We start from the raw sequence: 25,616 nt of genomic DNA on the forward strand, positions 1-25,616 counted from the left end.
TGAATCATTTATCACCATCTGGGCTGACACTCTTAGAGCTCCCCTTCTTCATCCACTTCTGCAGCAGAGCTGCCCACCCAAAAGCTGCAGCTTTTGGGTCCCCTCTTCTGCCTTCCCACCCTCTTTTATTAAGCTTACCCATGTCCTTTAATTATCCTGTGTACAGTGGTATTTGCATACTTTGCAGAGAAGAAAATTTTGGTTTAAGAGGTTAATATCTCTTCTGTGAAGAGCATACTCAAATGGTAGTTAAATGAAATATATCTGAAAGGATTATCAAGATGGAAAATTTTCCAATAACTTTGAGCCTCATTTCTACCTGGAGTCTAGCCATATCACTGCTTTGTAAACTTTCGGTCAAATTCATAGTGAGTAGAAAGTAACTCGAAGACTGAAGTCTAAGGGTGAGTGTCTGAATTTCTTCTTAGATGAAATAGGAATAACATGACTTTGTTAATAACCTTTGTCTGAATTTGCACCTTTTTGTTAATTCCCTGCCTCAGAAAAATAATCAGCTACATCGATGTTCTTTATTATTTTTATGTCTGTAACACTGCCACATATACATCCCAGCATCTGTGTTGCAGAAGGTGCCATGGAGAGGGTGTTCTGAATACTGACCAGAGATTGAAGCCTCCCCTGAGGGATATAAGAAGAAATTCTCATCTTGCTAAGAAGCTGACGAGTGATCAGAGAGAAAAATGGCATACAGTTTTTACAACAACAAAAATAAGACGACTGTCTCCTCAGAGAAAATTGGGATTTCTTTGTGGGATCCATGGATTCAGAATTGTTAATGCTGGCCACACTGAGTTGAGGAGAAGGATGGGAAAGAGAACTCTCAATGGGAGAACTGCATGGGTTAGAACATTGTGATGAGACAGTCATGAGAATCGTGGCATCTGCAGCTGTGCTGAGTGAGATGACTGGCTCACACAAATTCAGGACTTGGGGCAGGAGGAAAGGTCACAACAGACTGGCCAGAGAAGCAGGAAGAGTTAATAAAAAGATATCTACTTTTGAGACATGGTCAAAAAGAATATTTAACTTCAGGAGTCTTCAAACATCTAGACAGGGGTTTTTGTTTTTTTAAAAATGTTAAAGATTATCAGAAAGAAATATACCTCAAATTGCCATGCCTCCTCACCACAAAAATAAATGCCAGAAAACAGAACAAAAACATTAATGAGTGTTGAAAGAAAAATTGTGATTCAAAAATTTGGTAAATATTTTTGTACCAAGGCACAGAATAATTTTCTTACATATAAGTAGAAGGAAAACATCACCTACTTTTGGAAAAAAATCTTTCTTGAAGAAACATTTCTGCTGACTGAGAATTGTTTTGAAATTAAGTACTCAAGAAGAGGAAAATGACATAATACTAAAGCCATAGTAAGCAATGAGCCAGAAAAACACAAAATGTTTATAGAATAGCTATGAATATAATTACATAATATTTCGGAGAAAATTTGGTGAGTTGGATGAGAGCAGAAAGTCGAAGGAAAGCAATTTCATCAAATTTCTATTTAGATATTGTAGACATCTTTTTTGTTGTTTTTACTTTGATAGAGATGTATTGCACTTTAAAGATAAGCTATGATAGAGTAAAATAGAAATAGAGAAAAAAGATTTATTAGAGTCCTATGGCCACCATAACAAATTGCCACAAACACTGTGGCTTAAACCAACATAAATTTATTCTTTTGTATTTCTGGAGACCAGAAGTCAGAATCAGTTGTACTGGGTCAAAATCAAAGTGTTGGTAGGGCCACTCTTCCTCTCGAGGCTCTGGGGGAGAATTCTTCCCTAGTCTTTTCCAGCATTAGGTGGCCACCAGAATTCTTTGAATTGTGGTCACACCAATACCATCTTTGAGCCCATGGTTACAGTGCATCTTCTGTCTGTGTGTCAAATCTTCCTCTGCTTCACTCTTACAAGGATGTGTATGTTTGCCTTTGGACTCGATAGTAATAATTATTGAGATAATTCAGAATAGTCTTCTCATTTCAAAATCATTAACTTAATCATATCTGCAAAGTCTTTTTTGCCATATAAGGTAACATACGTAGGTTTCATGTATTAGGATTTAGAAATGTTTGGGGGGCCATTTTTCAGCCTACCACAATTATAACCAAATATATAGAAAGGAAAAAAAATGAGTGAATAAAAAATTAACACAGAAAGATTGAAATGATATGACTGAAATAGTACCAAACACTATTTGTCAAAATAAAAATGAATGGCTTGAGGTCCTCCACTGAAACAAAGACTGTTTACACAACTCTTCCCCAAATCCAACTGTATGCTATTTAGAAGAGAAACTTCTAAAACCAAAAGATTATCAACGTTTAAAAACAGAGTGATGGCCAATGGTATATTGAGCAACTGAAAACTAAAAGAAAGCATTCATTGCAGTAGTACTATTAGACAAATTAAATTCAAAACAATTAGTACTACATGGATTGAAGGGATCATTTATATTATAATAGATACAATACCACAATGGCAACAGAGTATCAATAAACCTAAATGTAACAATAGCGTAACACTAAATATATATAACTAAAATGTTTGAAGTTCTATGAAGGAAACAAGTACAATAATACATAGGTAGAAATAATTAAACAAACTCTAAGAATGATACACATTATTATAAAATATCTAAGCAGTATTTCAAAAATTAATCATAAACTAAGCTATCAAGGAAAAAAAAACCCTGAATATATTCCAAAAAGTGGAATTTATACAACTCACAAATTTAAAACAACAAGCAATGAAAGCTGAAATTAGTATCATGGACTTTTTTTAAAATATCACTTGGAAATTTAAACACCCTTATAATTAACTTGAGTCAAAAAGGAAATTAAAGTACAATTATAGTCAATTCATAAATGTCAACAATGAAAATTCTACACATCAACAACATATGGGATACCATTTGGAGAACAGATGGAAGCTTGAGGACATATGTCTAAATTCTCACTATCCCACCCTCAATTCTGACAAAAATGACCTAGGAAATATGAAACAAAAAAAAGAAAAAAAATTCTTGTAGAAAAGTGAGACTTAAATGCAGAAAACTTAAATTTTTTTATTTAGAAAAATGCCAGATTGGATTCATGTAAAGTAGAATCTCTGGACTGACTTTAAAAAAATCAATATGCTTTATCTTTTAGAACAATTTTAGTTTTACAGAAAAAATTGAGCAGATAAAACAGAGAGTACCCATATTAGCCACACCCCACACACACATACACTTTCTCTTCTTATTAAACCTTACATTAGTGTGGTCAATTTTTTAAAATTAACAAACTGATATTGATACATTAAGATTAACTGAAGTCCATGGCTTGTATTGAGAGTCACTATTTGTGTTGTACAGTTCCATGGGTTTTGATAAATGCATAATGCCATGTATCCTTTATTACAGTGTTATACAGAAGAGATTTACTGTCCTAAAAATCCCTTGTGCCTTATCTATTTAATCCCTCCAAATCCCTGGCAACCACTGATCTTTTTACTGTCTGCATGGTTTTGCCTTTTCCAATGTCATGCAGTTATAATCACACAAACATAGTCTTTTTAGACTTGCTTCTTTCACTTAGCAATGTGCTTTTAAGATTCATCCATGACTTTTCATGGCTTGATAGCTCATTTGGGTTTATTTATCCATTCAGCTTCTGAGGAGTATCTTGCTTTCAATTTCTGGCAATTGTGAATAAAACTGCTATAAACATTCTTGTGCAGACTTTCATGTGGATATAAGTTGTCAACTCAATTGAGTAAATACCTAGGAGCACAATTGCTAGATTGTATGGTAAGAGTATGTTCAAGTTTATAAGAAATTGCAAACTGTCTTCTAAAGTGTACCATTTTGCATTTCCACAAAAAATGAATGAGACTTCCTATAGCTACATATTCTCAGTCCCATTTCGTATCATCAGTTTAAAAAAATTTTTTAGCCATTCTAATAGGTATGTAATGGTATCTCATTGTTTTAATTTGGAATTTCCTAATGCCTAAGTAATGAACATTGAAATTCTTTCTATATGCTTGCTTGTCATCTGTAGATCTTCTTTGGTGAAGTATCTGTTCAGGTCTTTTGACCACTTTGATGAGGGTTGTTTATTTTCTTATTGTTATTTGAGGATTTCTTTGTTTCTTTGACTTCCCTGGTGGCTCAGACAGTGAAGCGTCTGCCTACAATGCACGAGACCAGGGTTCAATCCCTGGGTCAGGAAGATCTCCTGGAGAAGGAAATGGTAACCCACTCCAGTATTCTTGCCTGGAAAATCCCATGGACAGAGGAACCTGGTAAGCTACAGTCCATGGGGTCGCAAAGAGTTGCACATGACTGAGCAACTTCGCTTTCTTTCTTTCACTTTTATTTCTTTATCAAATATATGTTTTTTATATTTTTCCCAATTCTGTGCCTTATTTTTCCAGTTTCTTGACCGTGTCTTTTGCAGAGAATAAATTTTAAATTTTCATAAAACCCCAAATTTCAATTGTTTCTTTCATGGATTGTGTTTTTGATGTTATATCTAAAAAAAATCACAGAAAGACCCAAAGTCCCCTGATTTTCTCCTATGTTATTTTCTAGTAGTTTTATAGTACTGCATTTTTCATTCCAATCTGTGATCCATATTGAGTTAGTTCTTGTGAAAGATGTGAAGTCTGTGGTTGGATTCTTACTTATTTATTTTTGCAAATGGATATCCAGTGACTCCAGCAGCATTTCTTGAGTAGACTATCCTTTCTCCATTGAATTGTCTTTGATCCTTTGTTAAAGATCCATTAGACTTTTTGTGTGTATCTCTTTCTGGACCCTCTATATTGTTCCATTGATCTATTTGTTGATTCTTTTCCAGTATCAGGCTGTTTTGATTTTTGCAGCATTATAGTAATTCTTGAAATTAGATAGGGTCAATCTTCCAACCATATTCTTCTTTTCAATATTGTATTGACTGTTCTGTGTCTTTTACTTAAACTTTAGAGTTTGTCCATATCTATAAAATAACCTGGTGGGATTTTGATTGGAATTGCATTGAATTTATAAATCGTACTGGCAGAATTATCATCTTGACAATAGTGAGTCATCCTATCTATGAACATGGAATATCTATACATTTCAAGATATTGTTTGATTTTTTTTCAGTTTTTACAGTTTTCTTCATATTGATATTGCACATATTTTGTTAGATTTATACCTAAATATTTCATATTTTGGGTGCTAACATAAATGGTACTGTGTTTTTAATTTTAACTTCAAATTGTTTATTGCTGGTATATGAAAAAACATCTCAACTTTTGTATGTTCAGTTCAGTTCAGTTGCTCAGTCATGTCCGACTCTTTGCAACCCCATGGACTGCAGCACGCCAGGGTTCCCTATCCATCACCAACTCCCGGAGCCTACTCAAACTCATATCCATTGAGTTGATGATGCCATCCAGCCAGCTCATCCTCTGTCATCCCCTAACCTTGTATTCTGTGACCTTGCTGGTTTTCACTTTATTGTCTACATAGACAAAGTTATTTGTGAACACGGATGTTTTTAATTTCATCTTTCTGTACCAATCTGTGTAACTTTTTATTTTTTTTCTTGTCATTTAGAATTAGTTGGAACTTCCAGCATGATGCTGAATACAAGTGTGAGAGGAGACATCCTTGTGTTATTTCCAGTCTCAAGAGGAAAGCTTCTAGCTTCTCACCATTAAGTCTGAGGTTAGTTGTAGGTTTTTTGTAGATTTTTGTTATCAAGTTGAGGAAGTTTCTCTCTATGCATAGTTTGCTGAGAGTTTTTTTTATGAGTGGGTATAGGATTTTCTCAAATGCTTTTTCTGTATCTATATAATCATATATATAATCATATATAATCATATATATGATTACATATATATATGTATAATCATATATATGATTATACATATATAATCATATATAATCATCTATATAATCATATAATCTTTTCTTACCTTCTGATGTTATGAATTGCATCAATTGAGTTTTGAATGTTGAACCAGCCTTGCATACTGGAATAAATCCCATTTGGTCATGATGTGTGAAGAAATAATGAGATGTCTGCAGTCTGCAGGAAGGCCCTTACCTGACCAGGCTGGTACACTGATTTTTGACTTCCAGCCTCCAGAACTATGAGAAATAAAATGTTGCTTATAAGCCACCTACTCTGTGAAAGTTGCTCAGTCATGTCTGACTCTTTGTGACCCCATGGACTATATAGTCCATGGAATTCTCCAGGTCAGAATGGCATTTTTATATTAGCATCCTTGGACTAAGACAGCCAGAATATGTCAAAAAGAATAATAACCCAGAAATTTTACCTAATGCTTGAACTAGGAATGCTTATGTTCTTATTATTGCTTACTTGTGTTTTCTTTATATATGTTATTATTTTTAACAAACAAAAAACATGAAAAATATTATAAATTTTGCTTGTCCTTTCAACTATGAAGAAGTGAGCAATTTGTTGCATCAGAGTACAGGGTTTTATACTATTTTCCTTATGAAAAATCCAAGAGGTAATTTTGGTGTCAGTTTGTCTCATCATATTTAGAAGGTGCTACATACCTGCAAATAGCGGACCACGCGGCAAACCAGGTCAGGTACCATGAAGTCTCCAGTGAATCTCCAAATGATATCTGTCAAGATGTTAACCAGTCCTGTGAAAGAATCTAACAAAAACACATAAAGGTGGTTGATTTTAGTCTCTTTCAAATTTGCAGCTATGCTGCAGTAGAAATGAATTCCTGGAGCCTTTTTTTTTTTTTTTTCTGATTTATTAGGTGGCAAATGGCTTCCCTGATAGCTCAGTTGGTAAAGAATCTGCCTGCAATGCGGGAGACCTGGGTTCGACCCCTGGGTTGGAACAATACCCTGGAGAAGGGAAAGGCTACCCACTCCAGTGTTCTGGCCTGGAGAATTCCATGGAAGGTAGTCCTTGGGGTTGCAAAGAGTCAGACACAACTGAGTGACTTTCACTTTCACTTTCAATAGAGAAAATGTAAGGCAAGGTAGGAGTTACATTTTATTATTAGAGTCTGTCGCCACTCAGGTGCGGCCACTTAGGAAGGATTTTTGTAATGACTGAAAAGAAATATTATCACAGAATTGACCTTTTAAGTCATAGAAGAGGAGTTTTAAAGATATTTAGACCTGTACTAAACCAAGGACAGTGTGAGCACCAATATAAGGCAAAACTGAGAAAAGGCAAATATTTATTCCCATGAAGCCTTTCAAAATTTTCATTTCTGCACCCATCATTTTACAACTTGGACTTCTTGTTACCGCCCTACATGAGTTATGGTCCTCGTCCTCTACTTTCTTCTTCTTTCCTTTTTGGACAAAGTCAAGTGCATGATCAATTGACTTAATTTTTTAAACTACTAAGGAATTGAGGCCAAAATCTGAGACCAATGTTAGAGACTTTGTGCTCAGTTCTATAATTGCAGACTATATAAGTTGTATAGATGTCCAGAGCTATGGCAAAATATGCTATGTGTCTAGAAGTTCCTTCTCCCCGTACCTCTATGCAGATATCTCTCATTAATTATGTGATCCAGAATCATTCTCAAATCAGTGCTTCAGGGATTTTCTGCTGATTAATGGATAGGACTAGAACTTAAGACGGATTCATTGACTTAGAGCCACTTGAGACATGGAATATAACACTCTGTCAAGGACCTGAAAACCTCTATCTGAATCGTCACCATTAATAAAGTCTGAGCCCTGAGTTTAGCATCAAAGCCTTCCACAGTCTGGTCTTCCCTGCCCCTTGCCAAGTCCCCAACTGGCATTTTTATATTGAACATCAGTGTTCTGCCTGTTTCTTCCTTTTTGTTTCTCTATAGGTAACAACAATTAGAATCATTGGCAAGCACATAGAAACTAGCACAAAACTGTCCAAAAAGTTGGAGAAGAGAAATCTCACAGCAATTCTGAGTAGTCAGAGGTGTTCTAGTTGAGAAGGTCAGATGAGAGCAGGGTCTTCAGAGTTGTGGGGTTGTGATTTGATCAGTTAGGAATTTCATGAAGCTTTTACTGGCAGGAATAGACTCGAATGAGTGGAATGGACACTGGAGTTACTTGGATATGCTCTTTTGGTTTATTTATTACTAAATTTTTTTAAAAAATAAGGAAAAAAAAACCCAGTCTCTAGATCTAAGTGGTTATGTGAACAATTATAATGTACTCCAATAAAAAAAAAAAAAGCAATTTCCCTCTGGAGCTCAAACTTAAATAAACCCATCTCTGGGAGGAGACTATCAATGGACTGTACCACTGCATTTGTTACTTGCTATTAAGCAAATGCTGCTCTATCTGATCGGTAAATGCTATTTAGTTGCCTAAGTAATTGAGGACATTGCAAATAAGCTTTCCCTAAATGGCAATTAATGGGACCTTGGGAACAAAGGGCACACTTGAAAGGCTTAATCACTTCTATGTATTACTCTTGCCTTTTAAAATCTCTTCTGTGAACAATTCTAGGAAACTGTTATACTTGGAAAAGCCAAACAGGCTTACAGCAGTCTTTAGTGCTCCTTTGACAGATTCTTACAAACATGAAAGTGGGTTCCCAGTTGGAGCAGGAGTATGGGTATTGTAGGAAGAAGTCAAAATGAGGTGACCCCTGAACTGATCCCTAAAGGTTTGGACAGGTCAGTGGAAGAGGGAGGGAAGGATGTTAACTCTGGCACAGATGACAGCATGAATGAAGTTACAGAGGTGAGACAGAGTGAGATGAGAAACTCAATCGCTTTTGCATATGAAACAACATCTATTTGTTGTTGCTGAAGCCTAAAATAGGTGCTTGAAAGTGGCAAGAAATGGGCCTGGAGAGTCAAGAATCCAGGGATTTTTAAGGTCTTATGTGCCAGTTAAAGGAGCTTTCTTTTTTTTTTTTCCATATACTGGGGGAAAAAATTAAATGTTTATGTATTCAAACATGTGTTTTACATAGCTTCTTTAGTTGCTGTAGTGGTTGTGGGTGGGGGGAGGGGGTAGATCAATTTGGTAGGTCCAATACTGAAATTGGGCTCCCCTGGTAGCTCAGATGGTAAAGAATTGGCTTGCAGTACAGGCGAGCCGATTTCAATTTCCGGGTCAGGAAGATCTCCTGGAGGAGGGAATTGCTACCCGCTCCAGTATTCTTGCCTAAAGAACCATGGACAGAGAAGCCTGGCAGGCTACAGTCCATGGGGTTGCAAAGACTCAGACAGTGACTGAGTGACTAACACACAATACTGGAATTGCCATTTATATTTGTTAGGGAACTGTGCAGAAGTTCAAGAAAGAGATCATTGGTACCTAGCATATGTCAAATAGGAGCAAAAATAGAGAAGAAAATGCAGATATGACATATATTTGAAGGTAAAACAAGGAGGACTTTGGTGTTTTAAAAGTGAGGTAGAGGGAGGAGTCAACAGTATATTAGGGTCCTGGAGTGGGTAGATGGTGGTGCCTCCTGCAAATATAGGAGGATAAGCTCATTCTATTTGGGTTGCTTCCAAGTTTCAGCTGTCCCAAATAAAACTGCTATGAACATTCCTATATAAGATTTTCTGTGAACATAAGTTTTCATTGTCTTAGGGTAAATACCCAGAAGTAGACTGTTGGGCCCTAGGGTAAGTATAGCTTTTCACAAGAAACTGCTCAACTGTTTTCCAGAGTTGCTGCACCAGAGTGCTCCTTACCAATAAAGTATAAGAAATACTTCTGCATCCTTGGTACTACTTGATATTCTCAATGTGTTTTATTTGTTCGACCACGAGTGTACTGTGCTGTGGTCAGTTGCTCAGTCATGTCCGACTCTTTACAACGCTTTGGACTATAGCCCTCCAGGCTCCTCTGTCCATGGGATTTTCCAGGTAAGAATACTGGAATGGGTTGCCATTTCCTACTCCAGATATCAAACCTGCATCTCCTGTGTCTCCTGCATTGCAGGCAGATCCTTTACCCGCTGAGCCACTGGGGAAGCCCAGACTATGGCCTTTCATTATGACTTCAATGTGCATTTCCCTAATGGTTACTGATGTTGTTGCTATGGTCGTCCTCAGTCCCTAGAGGCTTCAGATTCCTTTTGGATGCTCTATTAGCATGGGAGTTGGGGTGTTGGAGGGTTTTAATACTCCACTCTTGGGTTTCAGATGCATTTGTAGTCCTGTAGCATCGTTACTATTTGCTGCTCAATGCTTACTAAGCTGGTAATTGTAATGCTCTATTTTTTCCTGGCAAAGCCTCAGTCTCACATAGACCTGTACACCTGGGCCCTGGGGGTGGGACATTCTCAGTGTTCCAGTTCCTCCCTTGAAATCAAAGTGGTGGGTCTTGTGTGAGACAGATTTTCAATGTCTTTCCCTAGTGGTAGGAGACTTCTAATTAGTATTAGTTTAATATCCTGGCCCAGCCATTTTATACCTCATCCCTAGAGGTGAGGGATTTTTATTTTTGTGCCTTTCCTTGTTCTCTAGGGCATTTGGTCCTGCAGTGGCCTAGGGTTTTTGTTGAAAGAAGTGACTGGTAGGAAGGAAGTATTTCATGCTTTTCCTGTAGGCATGGCCTAAACCTTTTTCTATACCTGCACACCACCTCTATAACAACTCTTCAGCTCTGCCATTGTAGTGTGAAAGCAGCCATAGGTATTCCTCTAACTGAATGGACATGGCTATGTCCCAATAAAACTTTATTTATAAAAAGGGGTGTGGGGCTGAGATTGACCTGTGGGCTATAGTTTGCCACTCCCTGATCTACAGAATAAAGTCCAAATGCCCTATTGTGACTTTTGGAACCTTCCTGCCTCTTTCTTCAGTTTGATCTTTTCTCATCCTCTCCTCGGAGAAGGCAATGGCACCCCACTCCAGTATTCTTGCCTCGAAAATCCCATGGACGGAGGAGCCTGGTAGGCTACAGTCCATGGGGTCGCTAAGAGTCGGACACGACTGAGTGACTTCACTTTTACTTTTCCCTTTCATGCACTGGAGAAGGAAATGGCAACCCACTCCAGTATTCTTGCCTGGAGAATCCTAGGGATTGCGGAGCCTGGTGGGCTGCCGTCTATGGGATCGCACAGAGTCGGACACGACTGAAGCGACTTAGCAGCAGCAGCAGCAGCATCCTCTCCTAAATTCATGCTGCAAGAAAAACCCTTTCAACCAGTACATAAATAGTGACACCAGTTTGGTGGTCAAAACATTGGTTAAAGAAAGGAAGCACACCCACAAAACCACCTTAAAATATCTTAACATAAAACTTGAGTGTACATTTGTCTTATCTTTAACATAGGGGCAAGACTTTGATTTTATGAATCATCTTTTTTAGTGCATAAAATGCCTCCATAATGCATTTTTCATGATTTCCAGCCCTGGTTTCTTTAGAGTGAGAATTTGAGATATCAGCAAAGCAATTTGAGGCAGAATCTCATTGTAGGGAATTTTATAATCCTCCTTTATTCTTTTATAGTTCCATTTCCTGGGCTTGCTTCTATTGCAGCTTCTCTTAGTGACTCAGTAAAAATAAAAGTCAAGTTTTTTCAAAATATCCAACTTAATTTTCACAGAAACAACAACTCTCCAGTGTTGTTTATGTTAATTATATAATTATAATTATATAATATAATGAGTACAACTGGCACAAACTGATTGGGAACAAACTCCTGTGACTCACATAATACAAAAAGTGGAAGCAGAAAGGGGCAGGCTCATTAGTGTCCAACTGTCTTGCCATAGATGCTGGTAGGGTGTTTTCTGCTGGTTTGCAGAAAGAGTGGAAGTGCTGCTTAATCAAGTGAGGTACTTAAGATGTAGTTAAGAGGGAAGAGCTTGCTGTTCCTTGACCATCCCCAGTGTTTCCCTCTGCCAGCCCCTTTGTTTATGTCGGTCCCTTGACTTGGCAAGTTCTTTATGTACCTCTATCTGAAGGATATCTCTTAACTTTTTGTAGTTTAGTTCAAGATTACCTCCTTTATGATGCATGTTCTTCTTCCTGAAGACTACTGAGATTGGCTGATTCCCTCTTCTGGGCTTCCCCCTACCCTATTATCGAAGTACCTGTAACACATTAACATCTTTAATATTTCTTTTCAATTACACTGTAGTTTGGGAAGATATTTTTTTTTTAATTCACCTTTATGTCTCTGGACCCTGACATTGTTTTTTTATGTGGTAAAAGCTTGGTAACTTCCTACTAAGTAAATGACTACATTATTACTGCTGTTGCTTCATTGGCTGGCTGCAGGCTTCAGAGGTTGCTAGAGAGGTGATGCCTCAGAGCAGATGGAGCCACATTAGCCATCTTCTTCAGTGTAGATTAAGATAATGATTAGAAATCCAGATGCTGGAAGGAGGAATATGATGGGAAGTTTTGCTCCCTCAACAGGTTTCCAAAAGAGCTCTCTCTACAAATGACCCAATTTCACTCCTTTTAGTAGCCGAGTAATATTCCATGTGTATATGTAAGATAGATAGCTAGTGGGAACCTGCTATATACCATAGGGAACTCAGCGTGGTGCTCTGTGATGACCTTGATTGCAGAGGGGGAGCGGTTGCGGGTGGTGGTGGAAGGGAGGTCCAAGACAAGAGGGGATATATGTATATGTATCGCTGGTTCACTTTGTTGTACAGCAGAAACTAACACAATATTGTAAAGCAACTATACCCCAATTTTTTTTTAAAAAAGGAGCTCTCTTGATTCTAAGGTCTCTGCTAGGTTGCAGTACCACAGTGGCTGTGCCTTATTCATGTTTATATTCTCATCCCTTTTTATACTGTCTTGCAAAATACTCAGTGTTTGCTAGAAAAAGAAGGAAATGTTGGCTTATAAAACAGATTTGCAAAGGCCACCAGTGTAGGATTCACTCTGCATAGAGAGAAAGTTGAAGCACCATTTCTACTTGCTCTAAGCTGATGTTTGAACTTTCCCATGCAGAACAGAATTATAGGAATAGTGAACACCTAGAAAGCTGAGTAACTCTTTTTCTTGGCAAGTGAGTAGTACATGAACATTTGTTGCACTGGATAGAGGGCTATTGAATACAAACACAATTTCTTTAAACTTGAGATTTCTGATAGTGTAAGATACTTTTAGTGCTAACTAGGGATTATGGAGGAGTGTTGCTTGGTTTTACTGTAGGGACACTCTGGGTAACAATTTCAACCATGAATCTCCAGGGTTTGTGATGCTTCTAGTTCAACTCAGTGTCGTTGTGTTGTTTGTTTTGTTTTAAAAGCAGGGAGGTGATAATGGCTTGTTTGCTTGCAGTTGCACAGGAAACTATTTTTGATATTACTAAGGATCCCACTCTCTCCAACTTTGCTTTTATAACAACCATATGCTTGAGAACACTCTAAATGGAACAAGATTTCAAGACCTTATGTGAAACTAACGTTTAATGAAAGAACTTGCACTGCCCAAACTGATGTCAGGTGATTAACTGCCAAATAAAATTATTTCTCAGAAAAGTAAGTTCTTTTGTCTCTAAGTTTTGGGCTCATTTTACAATATTAATATGATTCTGGCATCATGCCCTTCACCAAGATTTAATACTAGCTGAGCTTAATGGCCTAAACTGTCAAATCCCGGGTTCTTTATTAATCCCAGGAAAAGTGGCCTGCACCTCAGTCATTATTGCCCAATTAGGTAAATAATCATCACATCCATTCTCATTAGAGCACTCTCTTCACAGAAAGCTTCATTCCTGAGATTTTTCAATTAGTCTTAACAAGTCATAAAATGACACTAATGTCTTTCTCCATTGGTCCACCAAACAAATAAAAATCATGTGTCCAATTAAAGAAACTCAAGTCCTCCTAAAACTTATTCCCTTTGCTTCTGTTGTGCTCAAAAGCCAAGAATCTCATTTAATGAAGCCAACTGGTCAGCCTGGGTCATTGGTCATTGCTGAGTGGTGAAGAATTCTTACACTCGTATGTACAAACATCAGGTTCAGCAAGAGCAAATGTTTCCTTAAGATAAGGGAAAATAAGGCACTGCTGCTGCTGCTGCTGCTGCTGCTAAGTTGCTTCAGTCGTGTCCGACCCTGTGCGATCCCATAGATGGCAGCCCACCAGGCTCCTCTGTCCCTGGGATTCTCCAGGCAAGGATACTGGAGCTGAGTCACTACTATTTCTCCTCCACTTTACATGGAAATATCTTGAGGCAGGGTCATGCACAATCATCACTGTACAACATGGGATTCAAACTGACTCAGTATAAATGTAAGAAATGGACAACTTATTTCCTCTTTTAATGAGATTGTGTTTTCCTATTAAAAAGAATTGACATCAGTGAATCAATTTATTATAGGATATTTAGAAATCTAAGTGTAGGGGTGGGGAAATTCATTTGTAGTTATCCAAGAGACAAGTTCTTTGAATATCTTTTTTCTCCTTTGTCCTCTTGCCCAAGGACAAATGAGTTGTAGCAGGTTGGGATGGATGTGGTAGGTTGTATCAAGAAATATTTGGACCATTATTGTCTTGGGATGGTCTTTATGGCTGCCCTTTTGTATAATTTAAGATCTCAGTAAATATCTTATTTCACTGATGCTGCCCAGGACTGTACTGTGCACCTCTCTGTCATCAAGGGTTTTATAGTTAACATATGTTGTTTAATAATCATAGAGATCAAATTACCAACATCCATTGGATCATAGAAAAGGCAAGAGAATTCCAGAAAAACATTTACTTCTGCTTCATTGACTATGCTAAAGCCTTTGACTGTGTGGATCATAACAAACAGTGGAAAATTCTTAAAGAGATGGGAATACCAGACCGCTTGACCTGCCTCCTGCAAAACCAGAATGCAAGTCAAGAAGCAACAATTAGAACTGGACATGGAACAATGGACTGGTTCCAAATCAGGAAAGGAGTACATCAAGGCTGTATATTGTCATCCTGTTTATTTAACTTAAATGCAGAGTACATCATGCAAAATGCCAGGCCCATCCAGTCTCATCAGTTCAGTTCACTTCAGTCACTCAGTTTTGTTCGACTCTTTGAGACCCCATGGACTGCAGCACGTCAGGCCTCCCTGTCCATCACCAACTCCCAGAGTTTACCCAAACTCATGTCCATTGAGTCAGTGATGCCATCCAACTATCTCATCCTCTGTCATCCCCTTCTCCTCCTGCCCTCAATCTGTCCAGGCATCAGGGTCTTTTCAAATGAGTCAGCTTTTCGCATGAGGTGGCCAAAGTATTGGAGTTTCACCTTCAACATCAGTCCTTCCAGTGAACACCCAGGACTGATTTCCTTTAAGATGGACTGGTTGGATCTCCTTGCAGTCCAAGGGACTCTCAAGAGTCTTCTCCAACACCACAGTTCAAAAGCATTAATTCTTCAGTGCTCAGCTTTCTTTATAGTCCAACCCTCACATCCATACACGACTACTGGAAAAACCATAGCCTTGACTAGACGGACCTTTGTTGGTAAAGTAATGTCTCTTCTTTTTAATATGCTATCTAGGTTGGTCATAACTTTCCTTCCAAGGAGTAAGCGTCTTTTAATTTCATGGCTGCAATCACCATCTGCAGTGATTTTGGAGCCCCCCCACCCCAGAAAAGTCTGACACTGTTTCCACTGTTTCCCCATTTATTTGCCATGAAGTGACGGGACCAGATGCCATGATTTTAGTTTTCTGAATGTTGAGCTTTAAGCCAACTTTTTCCCTCTCCTCTTTCACTTTCATCAAGAGGCTCTTTGGTTCTTCACTTTCTGCCATAAGGGTGGTGTCATCTGCATATCTGAGGTTATTGATATTTCTCCTGGTAATCTTGATTCCAGCTTGTGCTTCTTCCAGCCCAGCATTTCTCATGATGTACTCTGCATATAAATTAAATAAGCAGGGTGACAATATACAGCCTTAACGTACTCCTTTTCCTATTTTGAACCAGTCTGTTGTTCCATGTCCAGTTCTAACTGTTGCTTCCTGACCTGCATACAGGTTTCTCAAGAGGCAGGTCAGGTGATCTGGTATTCCCATCTCTTTCAGAATTGTCCACAGTTTATTGTGATCCACACAGTCAAAGGCTTTGGCATAGTCAATAAAGCAGAAATAGATGTTTTTCTGGAACTCCCTTGCTTTTTCGATGATCCAGCAGTTGTTAGCAATTTGATCTCTGGTTCCTCTGCCTTTTCTAAAACCAGCTTGAACATCTGGAATTTCACCGTTCATGTATTGCTGAAACCTGGCTTGGAGAGTTTTGAGCATGACTTTACTAGCATGTGAGATGAATGCAATTGTGCAGTAGTTTGAGTATTCTTTGGCATTGCCTTTCTTTGGGATTGGGATGAAAACTGACCTTTTCCAGTCCTGTGGCCACTGCTGAGTTTTCCAAGCTTGCTGGCATATTGAGTGCAGCACTTTAATAACATCATCTTTTAGTATTTGAAATAGCTCAACTGAAATTCCATCACCTCCACTAGCTTTGTTCATAGTGATGCTTCCTAAGGCCCATTTGACTTCACATTCCAGGATGTCTGACTCTAAGTGAGTGATCACACTATTGTGTTTAACTGGATCATGAAGATCTTTTTTGTACAGTTCTTCTGTGTATTCTTGCCGGTCTCATCACTTCATGGCAAATAGATGTGGAAACAATGTAAACAGTGACAGATTTTATTTTCTTGGGATCCAAAATTACTGCGGACAGTGACTGCAGCCATGAAATTAAAAGATGCTCCTTGGAAGAAAAGCTATGACGAACCTGGACAGCATATTAAAAAAAAGCAGAAACATTACTTAGCCAACAAAGGACCGTATAGTCAAAGCTATGGTTTTTCCAGTAACTTGTATGGATGTGAGAATGGGCTATCAAAAGGCTAAGCACCAAAGAATTGATGCTTTTGAACAGTGGTTGTTGGAGAAGACTCTTGAGAGTCCCTGGGACTGCAAGGAGATCCAACCAGTCCATCCTAAAGGAAATCAGTCCTGCATATTCATTGGAGGGACTGATGCTGAAGCTGAAGATCCAATACTTTGGCCATCAGATACAAAGAGCAGACCCGTTAGAAAAGACCTTAATGCTGGGAAAGATTGAAGGCAGGAGGAGAAGTAGACAGCAGAGGATGGGATGGTTGGATGGCATCACTGACTCAATGGACATGAGTTTGAGCAAGTTCCAGGAGATGGTGAAGGACAGGGAAGCCTGGCATGCTGTAGTCCATGGGGTCGCAAAGAGTCACATATGACTGAGCTACCCAACAACAACAACAACAACAACAAATGATCATAGAGGAACAGGTAGCCTCTATGCTCTATTAATCCCCAAACAATGAAAACCTTCGCTGATGTATTCCTGATACCCATGAGATAAGTTATCCATTCATAAATCTTAAGTTAGGAGCATACATCCTGTTTCCTAGCACCTACTCCCATACCCTAGGTTAACTGTAAAATTGTCCCAGTGGCCCCTCGCCAGTGTGGGATGCAGCCGTGAATGCTTCCAGATCATTGTCTGCCCCCAACCTAATCCAACCCTGTGAGTGAGTGACCCTGTAATAATCTGATTCATTGAGTATATGAAGCTACCTGCCTTGATTTTGGTCTCAAGATGCCTTCTCAATTCAATGGACACTTTTCATTCCCTCTGTCCTGGAACAGTCTTCATTCTCTCATCTCCTACTGAAGGTCCATGAGAATCACTGATTCACTTACTGGAAGGATGTTCTGGGGCTTCCCCAATGGCTCAGCAGTAAAGAATCTGCTTGCAATTCAGGGAACTCAGGAGAGGTGGGTTTGATCCCTGGGTCAGGAAGATCCTTTGGAGCAGGGCATGGCAACTCATTCCAGTATTTTGGCCTAGAGAATCTCATGGACAGAGGAGCCTGTCTGGTTACAGGTTACCTGTAACCTGTCAGATTACAGTCCATAGGGTTGTGAAGAGTCAGACATGACTGAAGTGACTGTGCATGCACACACGGACACAAGAACATTGTAGGGAATGCTTTACTGAAGTCTTATCAAAGTTCTGCATACAAGGCTCCACAGGATCAGTGTTCATGATCCAGAAACTTCTTGAGATGCATTTCCCTCAAAGCTGGAAGGAATCATATCTGAGGAGTTTTGCCCTTAGTTTTGGCTACCAGGAAACACAGAGTGAAATATAGTCAGTCACAATAACTTTGTAGTATCTCAAAACTTAAATTTGTTTTTGATTTTGTTGTCCCTGTAGTTTAACATTTTCCATGGCTCTTGTATTTTATTTTGTATTTTCTATTTTATTGGATATGTCTTACATGTTACAGGCAGTGCATGCAGCATGGGTCCTGGGGCCTGACTACAGGGTTTTGGAATGTTGGTTCTGCCACATAATATAGCTGCACCATCTTGGGTATGTTACTAACCATGCTGAGTATCAGATTCTTTGTAAAAAATGATAAAAAAGAGTACATGATTTATAGGGATATTGTGAAGGTTAAATTGCTTGTAAAGTGCTTGGTAAAATGCATGGTGTAAACCCTGGGTACCTCTAATTGGTCTTGATGCAACAAACAGGGCTGAATGATTAGATGGAGCACTGCATAGACTAGAAATGAACGGAACTTCACCATAAGTTCTGAGTTTATAACCAATTTCCTGGAAGATGGTTTTCTGAAAAGAACTGATAAGTAAGAGATTGAGGCTGTTTAAATCAGATCAACAGTCAAGGCTGGCTGTTTTATCTGCTATAAGGCATGGTAGTTAATTCAATACATTTGGCACCTACTAAGGAAAGGGTGGTGATTAAGTTAACTGAGTGCCTGACAACTGAGCCAATACTTGAGGAAACAGAACTCAAGAAAGACAAGCTGTGATGACTAATCAGGGGTTGGATAGCTATTTGTTAGCAGGGATGCTGTTCGTGAGGCCATTATTTATCAGTCTAAGTTGCTCTGTGCATTATAGGAAATTTCACATGCCTGGACTCTCTGATGACTCCAAATGCCCCACCTTTCCAAATGCCCCTAAAGTGCTTCCATTTGAGAATCACTGAAATATGAAAGGATATTGCGGCTTAGACTGAGAAAATAAACTAGTGTGTTTATAACAGTCCCAGTTCCTAGAGCCCTTTCACTCAAATATATGCTGGTCTCCATGGCTCCTTGAAGATGGTTGTTTCCAGGCCTGGGGCTGGGAAGAGTACAAGGTGAGTATGGAAGTAAAGTGGCATCTTGGCTTCATCTTTCCAGGTGACACTTTTCCCAAGAAAAAGCTCTCCGAGTCTGATCCTTGTCCTTAAGCAGGATCGGGACAAATATTGGCAGACTACCCTTGTGCCAGGCATTGTACTAGGCAATTCACAGATATTCTCTTATTTAATTCAGTGTTTTATATGAATGTATCTGAGCCAGACTCTCTACTGTGCACATAAATAGAAATAGTGACCATTCATTCAGAATGTGCATTCAACTTTGCTTCAGTGATATTTGGAGTATAAATTGGACTTTTATATACTCCTAACTGAATAGAATAATTAGATGAAATGATTCACTCTAATGTGCAGTACAGCAACAGATACTAAAAAAAAAAAAAAAAAATCACAGAATCTTAGAAGAAGCAAGAAAACTATCATTGAACCAATATAGAAACTTCTACATATAATAAGGATTGACCTCAATAAACAAGAAAGGCCAAGTCAGGCAAAATTATGTACGTAATCTCTTCCCAACACTATAACTGTTCAAAAAGAGGCAATAGTATAATTTCTGCTTCTTGTGGTCATTATGAGGGTTAGCTTCATTAAAGCACAGACTTAGTGCCAGTCACAAAAGAGGACCTGCATGCATGGAGCCTCCTCTGCTCATTTCTCCAAGAGAGAAAGGAAGCTGGAAGAATTCAAGTAATGTTTCTAAAGCCATGTAAATAATAAATGATTGAGCCAGGATTCAACCCAGATCTCCAGACACCACTACTTAATTTTGTACAGTTGTCAAACTAAGAATCTTTTTTATCTTCAAGAATTTTGAAAACATTTTTCTCTACTCAGTAATTTCATACAAGGATTCTCTAATAAAAATAATAAAAATATAAAGACCTATCTCAGACTAAGAATATTTAAAAACATGTTTTAATTTTTGAAAAAAATCGAGAGAAGAAAAATATTTTTGTGGCACAGGAAAATAATGTGAAATTCAAATTTTAGCATCCACAGGTAAAGTTCTGTTGGAACACAACCACTCCCATTCTGTTACATATTTTCCATGCCTGCTTTCATGCCATAACAGCAGAGTTGGGTGGTTGTGACAGAGATAATATGATCCTCAAAACCTAAAATGTTTATTATCTGGCTTTTAATAGAAAAAGCTGGCTGACCTCTGCTCTAGAGCTTAAGACTCCTGCTCTTTCCATTATGCCCAAGTGCTAGTGGATTCAGATTGCTTGTGACTTTGCCAAATCTTCTTGTATTCTTGGGGAATTATTAAATTGCCACTTCATTGCACTGAAGTGCTTTCTGCTAGCTTACATTGGAGAGCTTTGAAGATACCAGGTGGGGCCAGATTCCTTTCTTTCATCTTAGCAAAAATCCAATCTCACTCTCTTTCAAGTTCAAAATGATTTGATTCATTAGGACATAAAGGGGGCAAAGACCAAACCATGCTGTAGGGCTGGGCTGAGTGGGCACTTGGATCTGCTGTATTTGAGCTCCTCCTTCTCCATTCTGACTGGCTCCTTGGATGCCCAGCCCTGAAGCACAAGCTTTAGAGTCAGGGACCTGTGTTTGAACTGTGTTTGAACTCCATCTGCTAACTATGACTCTGGGCAAATTATTTAAACTCCCAAGTTTCAGTTTCCATAGGTCAAACATGAGTATCTATAGCTCAGATAATGTGGAGGAATAAATGAGAAAATAAAAAGATTTTCTGTTTGTTTTGCAGACAGTTGATTCAGTAAGCATCAGGCCAGAATACTGGAGTGGGCAGCCTTTCCTTCTCCAGGGGATCTTCCCAACCCAGGGATTGAACCCAGGTCTCTTGCATTGAAGGCAGATTCTTTACCAGCTGAGCCACAAAGGAAGCCCAAGAATACTGGAGTGGGTAACCTATCCTTTCTCCTGCGGATATTCCTGACCCAGGAATCGAACTGGGGTCTTCTGTATTGCAAACAGCTTCTTTCCAACTGAGCTATAAGGGAAGTCCCATTAAATATTAGCTACTGTTATTAATTTTTCTGCTTACTTATCGGCAGGGAAGGAGTGAAATCTCTGATCCAAATTAAAATGCCCTAGAAGGTGCTTTTAAAATATGGTTTCTGTGTTCTTTATAAGTAATGCAAGCATATAATACAAAATTCAGTAGTACAAATAATAAATAACTGTCTCACAAAACAATGTGTCTAAAATGTTCAAGGCAGGGATAGTCATAATAGCTCTAAACTGGAAATTACCTAAATGCCCATCACCAGTAAAACAGAGAAATCGATTGTGGTGTATTTATACAATGTAATGCCATTCAATAGAGCGAATGATCTGTAACTACAGGGCTACAATGATGATGAGTCTCTTGAACAAATGCTAAGCAGAGGAAGCCAGACAGAAAAGCACACATCTAGATTCCGTCTAGATAAGGTACAGAGTCAGGTGAAATCTCACCTTTGCCTCAGGGACTTACCCTGAGTGGAGGTGAGGGGTGGTGATGGGAAACTGGAAGGAGGAGGCTTAGTGGGCGGCTAATAATGCTGTGTTTCTTGAACTGGGTGCTGGTTACTCAGGTGTGTTCAATTTGTGGAAACACATCAACAGATGCTTACAGATACTCCATGGGATTAGATTTCATATTTCAATAAAAATAATAAAATCTAAAAATAAAAAGACAATTTTCTCCTATTTTTGACTCCTAGTCACTTAGTCCCCTCCTCAGAAACAGCCACTGTTACCATCAAAGAGAATATACAGTCATTGAGTATAAAATAACATGTCTATCTGTATATAAGGTATGCATTATTATTATTATTCTTTCTTAAAAGCAAGTTTTTGTCTTATTTTATGAGGACTTTATTTTTTAGGGCAGTTTTAGGGTTACAGAAAAATCAAGTAAAAGTACAGAGCTCTTATATACTCCCTGCCCCAACAGCCTCCCTCACTACCCACCCTGCACAAGAGGCTTGCATTTGTTATGAGAGATGAACTACTGGGTAATTTCCCAGGTGGCTCACTGGGTAAAGAATCCACGAGACATTGGTTTGATCACTGGTTTGGGAAGGTCCCCTGAAGGAGAGCAGGACAACCCACTCCAGTATTCTTGCCTGGAGAATTCCCATGGACAGAGGAGCCTGGTGGGCTGCAGTCCATAGGGTTGCCAAGAGTCAGACCTGACTGAAGCTACTGAGCAAGCATTCACGCATGTATGAACTACAGTGATACATTATAATCATCCAAAGTTTGTAGTTTACATTAGGGTTCACTCCTGGTGTTGTACATCCTGGAGGATAGACAAAAGTATAATGACAAGTATCTATCTTTATAGCATCCTTCACCGCCCTGAAAACCCTCTGTCTGAGAGCAAGTTTTGATGTAGCTGGCCTTTTGACAAGTCAACCATCTGCTGCAAAGAGGCCAGTAGGTCTCAGGAGGTCAGGTAGAAAGGAGATGAGAAAGGGTCCTGATGCTGGGTGACCCTCTTGGAGCTGGCAAGGTTTCTGCAAATGTTTGTTGACAACAGTCAAAGAGAATTTAGGGGCTTCAAGATGGCTGGACCTTCTTCTTGATGTTGGATTGGGCCCCATATAAGGTCATCCTATGTCTTTGTGTTTAAAACTCTAGGTATCCTATTGGGCAGTTCTGCTCCTCAGGTCTTCTGTTCATGATGAACATTCAACTCGATATGTGGTTTAGAATAACACCCATTCTTCTCTGTGGAACAATATTCCTCATTCTGAAGCTGACAACATGTAATAATAGGGTGGGATACGTGAAAGCAGAACTACCATGAAACATCTGGGAAGATATTCTTTTATTCTGTCTTATCCTTCTAGCTGATAACTTTCTCCTATACTATTTGCCGCATCAACAACTCCAGATATTACTCATCCTCTAAGACACGATGCAAACTCCACCCTCCTCCATCAAGTTCCCACCATGTTACCCTAGAGGTCCTCAATTTGTATAACTTCATTTAGCACTTACTTAAATGATCATCAGTCTATAATTGTTGATTTCTGTCTACTAGGCTTCAGGTACCATGCCATATGCTGGGAATTTAAGAGAGAAAACACTATTTCTGTCCTCAACTTCTTCACATTCCAGTGTCAAAGGGAGGCATGTAAAATATCAGACAGTATTGCATGGTATCTGTATAAAAGATGTGGTAATTGATCAAATCTGTTAAAGTAGGAACTAGGAGGACAAGGCATTCTTCACAGAAGTCTCCCTTGAGTTTTGCACTTTGAAGAATGAGCCGGGCTTTGCTAGACAGACCCGAGCGAAAGAAGGGCACTCAGGTAGCAAGAGCAGCCCCTGTGAAGGTGTGGAACTACGAAGCACATACTGTCATTCACCATTTAGTAAGTCTATGTCATTTAATTTAGTAGTCTTTCCCCCCAGACTGTGAGAGACTCCTGGATAACACTCATAACTTAGGCTTCTCTATCTCCCACTCTCTCAAATATCTAGTAAAATTCTAGATACTAAAATTAGATAGACACAAGAGTAAGGGCAAACACAGGAAGAGTCTTCTTAAAAGATTTAACTGAAGACCTGAATTTTAAATATTCAACAGATCTCCATTTTTAGAATGTGAACTTCTCATTAGATTTGGAATATAAAAGAAACCTTCTAAAGTAATAAAATCGAACTTTAATTGGAGCACTTATTATAATCATGGCCAAACTGTGATGAGCAGCTGATATCCTCCTCGCTTTCTGCCCTATTCAATGCCCACCCTGGGAACCCTGGGGCTTGGCTCTCAGGTTCTCAGGAGGATAGGAATTATTTTGAGTGTAATTGGGCCTGGCCTTTGACACAGGCATTATTTGAATCCATCGTTTGCCATTTAATTGCTCTATGACTTTGGGCAACTTACTTAGACATCTTACAAAATTGAAGTAAGTATACTTACTTTGTCAAGATTAAATGTCAAAGTGTTTGGAACTAATAGGCTCTCAATAATGTGAGTTTTCCTTCCTTCTTTCTCTTTCCCTTTCTACCCTCTTCCTCTTTTCCTTGGAATGTTTCGGAAGAAATCTTGGGGAATAGAGCGCCTAGGAGGCAGAGAAAGAAGCAATTCGGAGCAGCTGATGGAGACTTTGGAGGTAAATGAATGGACCCAGAGGAAATTTAAGATACTTTGCCATGTTTCATGTGATTTACCACCAAAGATAAATACCATTGCCTCTGAGAGGTTTCTTTTAGACCGAAGTTGGGAGGTTTCTTCAGAAACAGGCTGAGTGGCTTCAAGGGGGCTCAGTTTTGTTGGGGTTGTACAGGTTGCAGAGAGGGAATAGGGTATTATTTATCTGGAAGAAGAGGAGATTCAAGGTCACATGCTTGACTTCAGAGTGTGCCTGTTACACCTTCTCTTAAGGATTGCCACCGGGGAGGAGCATTAGGCCTCAGGCGTCTATAAGGCTGGGCTCAGGGTCTTTTCTCAGTATTACCTTGGAGCTTCCAAGTAGCTTGCTTAGGAGGAAAGGATTACTTCAGATCCTCAGTCCCCTAGTCAGGGATTTAGGCACTATGAGGAGATGGATGCCCTTGCATCTCTGAGTCTATAATCACTCACTAGGATCCTTCCCTATGTCACCCACCTGACTCCCAGGCAGGAGATTCCCAACACTCCACTTAGCCTTCTCCCACCTGCTCCTGCCTCAGGTCAGTTCACCAAAACTGAAAGCTCTCATTTGTAAACAAATGAATCTGACAAACTAATTCTTGGGAGCTAATGGCTAAAGTGGCTAAAGAAACTTTATTTTCCTGAGCTGCAAAATCACTGCAGATGGTGACTGCAGCCATGAAATTAAAACATGCTTGCTCCTCGGAAGAAAAGCTATGACCAACCTAGACATTTTATTAAAAACCAGAGATATTACTTTGCCAACAAAGGCCCATCTAGTCAAAGCTATGGTTTTCCAGTACCCATGTATGGATGTGAGAGTTGGACCATAGAGAAAAGTGAGTGCCAAGGAATTGGTGCTTTTGAACTGGGGTGCTGGAGAAGACTCTTGAGAGTCCCTTGGACTGCAAGGAGATCAAACCAGTCAATCCTAAAGGAAATCAGTCCTGAATATTCATTGGAAGGACTGATGCTGAAGCTGAAACTCCAATACTTCGGCCACCAGATGCAAAGAACTGACTCATTTGAAAAGACCCTGATGCTGTGAAAGATTGAAGGCAGGAGGAGAAGGGGATGACAGAGAATGAGATGATTGGATGGCATCACCAACTCAATGGACATGAGTTTGAGCAAGCTCTGGGAGTTGGTGATGGACAGGGAAGCCTGGTGTGCTGCAGGCCATGGGTAGTAGAGAATCGGATATGACTGAGTGACTGAACTGAATGGCTAAAGGCATTTAATTCTCTCAACAGCATTTTCATTTTAATAGGGGCGTCAAACCTTGGCCCAGGAGGGAACTCTAATGGAGGGATTCCAGGCAGTGTGGAATACAGAGAGGAACAGAATGAACTGGCAGC

General features: G+C 39.1%; 2 protein-coding genes across 6 annotated transcripts in view; one reads left to right on the plus strand and one right to left on the minus strand.

Annotated features, from left to right (window-relative positions):
* DPY19L1 (dpy-19 like C-mannosyltransferase 1) overlaps positions 1-25,616 on the plus strand; it is a 236,060-nt gene that overhangs the window by 202,797 nt on the left and 7,647 nt on the right. The window contains exons 30-31 of one of the 2 annotated variants that reach the window (XR_014066788.1): positions 5,615-5,725; positions 24,167-24,238. The gene's annotated coding sequence lies outside the window, so the exon portion shown is untranslated. Of the gene's footprint in view, positions 1-5,614; positions 5,726-20,868; positions 21,234-24,166; positions 24,239-25,616 lie in introns of those variants that run through there. The other variant, XR_014066787.1, reaches the window with a different exon arrangement.
* Positions 1-25,616, minus strand: part of NPSR1 (neuropeptide S receptor 1) — a 151,102-nt gene that overhangs the window by 42,102 nt on the left and 83,384 nt on the right. For 2 of the 4 annotated variants that reach the window (XM_081534270.1, XM_081534271.1), the window contains exon 3: positions 6,590-6,693. The exons of 1 other annotated variant lie outside the window; for it this stretch is intronic. In XM_081534270.1, the coding sequence (XP_081390396.1) occupies positions 6,590-6,693 (104 nt within the window). The remainder of the gene's footprint in view (positions 1-6,589; positions 6,694-25,616) is intronic. One more of the 4 variants, XM_081534272.1, reaches the window with a different exon arrangement.

This window comes from Giraffa tippelskirchi, chromosome 10 (assembly GCF_054371585.1).
Source record: "Giraffa tippelskirchi isolate mGirTip1 chromosome 10, T2T-mGirTip1v1.2.pri, whole genome shotgun sequence".
NCBI lineage: Eukaryota > Metazoa > Chordata > Mammalia > Artiodactyla > Giraffidae > Giraffa > Giraffa tippelskirchi.